Source organism: Hippocampus comes, unplaced genomic scaffold (assembly GCF_001891065.2).
Source record: "Hippocampus comes isolate QL1 unplaced genomic scaffold, H_comes_QL1_v1.1 scaffold7, whole genome shotgun sequence".
NCBI classification, from domain to species: domain Eukaryota; kingdom Metazoa; phylum Chordata; class Actinopteri; order Syngnathiformes; family Syngnathidae; genus Hippocampus; species Hippocampus comes.
Window position 1 is genome coordinate 1,601,013 of NW_017842060.1, and position 1,966 is coordinate 1,602,978.

The 1,966-nt window shown below is 49.9% G+C and overlaps 1 protein-coding gene across 1 annotated transcript in view; it reads left to right on the top strand.

Moving 5' to 3' along the window:
• The first annotated feature begins 267 nt into the window (after positions 1-267).
• gtf3c1 (general transcription factor IIIC subunit 1) overlaps positions 268-1,966 on the top strand; it is a 19,255-nt gene continuing 17,556 nt past the window's right edge. The window contains exons 1-3 of the mRNA XM_019862151.1: positions 268-923; positions 1,341-1,514; positions 1,579-1,755. Of these exons, the coding sequence (XP_019717710.1) occupies positions 703-923; positions 1,341-1,514; positions 1,579-1,755 (572 nt within the window). The 5' untranslated portion in view covers positions 268-702. The remainder of the gene's footprint in view (positions 924-1,340; positions 1,515-1,578; positions 1,756-1,966) is intronic.

Consider the following 1,966-nt stretch of genomic DNA (forward strand, 5'->3'; position numbering starts at 1 on the left):
AGTTGAAGCTTTCATACACGTCCAATCGCAGGGCTGTTTACAAACGGAAAACGGAGAGACTGTTCGGGAGAGCTCGTGAAAACTCGACGATAAGGTACCTGACCGCCCCTAAAATTTTCTCAACGGATTTAGACGATTCACAAAAATGATCAAATTAAGAAATAAAACGGCGGATTTCCGCGGATCCGCGGAAAATTGCCATGTATGTATATATATTTTTGTTATTCTTATGGTAAACGTCTGTTGAACAAACAGATCAAAACGGGTGGCCAAAATAATTTTCAATGTAACTTATTTCATAACTCTCGAATGACGGTAAGTGTTTCCGAAAGGAATGGTGTGGACTGTGGTTAGTCAACTCCACCGAGATGGCGGTGATGCCCCATGTGTCGCTTTAAAAATGACCACAGAAGAAGAACCTACCAAAGAAAGACCGGTGCTTGGACGCCATCATGTGGCAGTATTGTCAGACGCGTTTTAGTGTTTTCAAAGTTGTCATACATGGACGCTCCAGTCGGCACCTAAACTCCACATAAGAGCCCTTCTTTGACTCCATTCCCATCCGAGCGTTGAAGGTTTATTTTTATTCCTCAGTCATCTTGAAAAGGTGTACGAACACATGCTCTTTTTGCTGCGTAAGATACCATGCTAGCTAGCTAACACGACAATTAAGTGCTAGCTTCGGCGTTTTTGTAGTTAGCCATGGACCCGCTAAGCATAGTGGAGGATGAAGTGGCTTTGGAAGGACTGGACGGCATCACTATTCCCGCTTTGTGGATACGACTGGGGGATAGGAAGCCCAGGTTCCCACTCAAGCTGGACGACAGCACCAAGGAGTTCATCTGGAGATCGCTGGTGGCCAACAGTGACTTGACGTTCTACCTGCTTCCCGCCGAGAGGGATGATGTGGTACTGTACGACAGGTGGGTTCACTGAGCTATGCTGTAATAGGCTTTAAAATGCTCATACGAGGTCTGTCAGAAAAAAATGTCACCTGAGGTCGAAAATCCCAGCCGCCTCTGCCGTGTCTTCTTGCACATCCGAAAGCATTCTTCTGGGATCTTCCGCAGCTCTGGTCAGCTTGATGTCGTCTAAGTCTTGAAAACTGGTCCCGTGATGACCCCATTGAGAAGAGGGAAATGTCAATAGAGATGTTTTTCTCGCCGAGAATTGTCGGATGGTTTAGTAACTCTGGCCAGACGCCCTGTCATGGTGAAATAGTTTTCGCTGCCATAACTTTTGCCTCTTCTCAAAACGAATGCTGGTGGATATCTTTGTAAACGTACCGGTTGATTGTCTGCCCTAGTGGCAAGAACTCTCAAAGAATATGTACGTGTCAGGTTTCAGTCTAATGAAGAGAATGACGTTGAAGACAAGGATGTGTACCCGGTGCACATCATCCGTGACAACAAGGACGGCTTGCAGGGCTCGTGTGCCACCTTCTGCCAAAGGAGAGATGTCACGGCGCGCCTCCGCTCCCCGTCGCCAATCGCCCTGGACGAATCTTTAAAAAGGTGCCACCTCGTCATATTGTCAGCCTGTCGACACGAGCGTCACCTCTCGTCTTCCACGCTGAAGGTACGGCAGGAAGCTGGTGGCGGTGGCATCGCAAGGGCGCCGTTTCCTCGCTCTCATCGGCAGCGAGAGCGACCCTGACGCCAAACTGACGGATGACTCATACTGCATGCTGGAGCGGGTGGGACGGGCACGATGGCAGGGGGAGATGCAGAGTGAACTGCACAAGTCCTCTTTCAAGTACACAAGCACTAACACATTCTCACAGCCAAATGCGCAGCATGTGATGTTTGTGTCTTCCTGTGTGTGTGTGTGTGTGTGTGTGTGTGTGTGTGTGTGTGTGTGTGTGTGTGCGCGCGCGCGCGCGCGCTTGTGGTCAGGGTGGACTCACGTAAGTTGCACTACATCAGGAAGCCTCTGATCCGCCACCGGCTGGGGGGCCGCCCCGGCC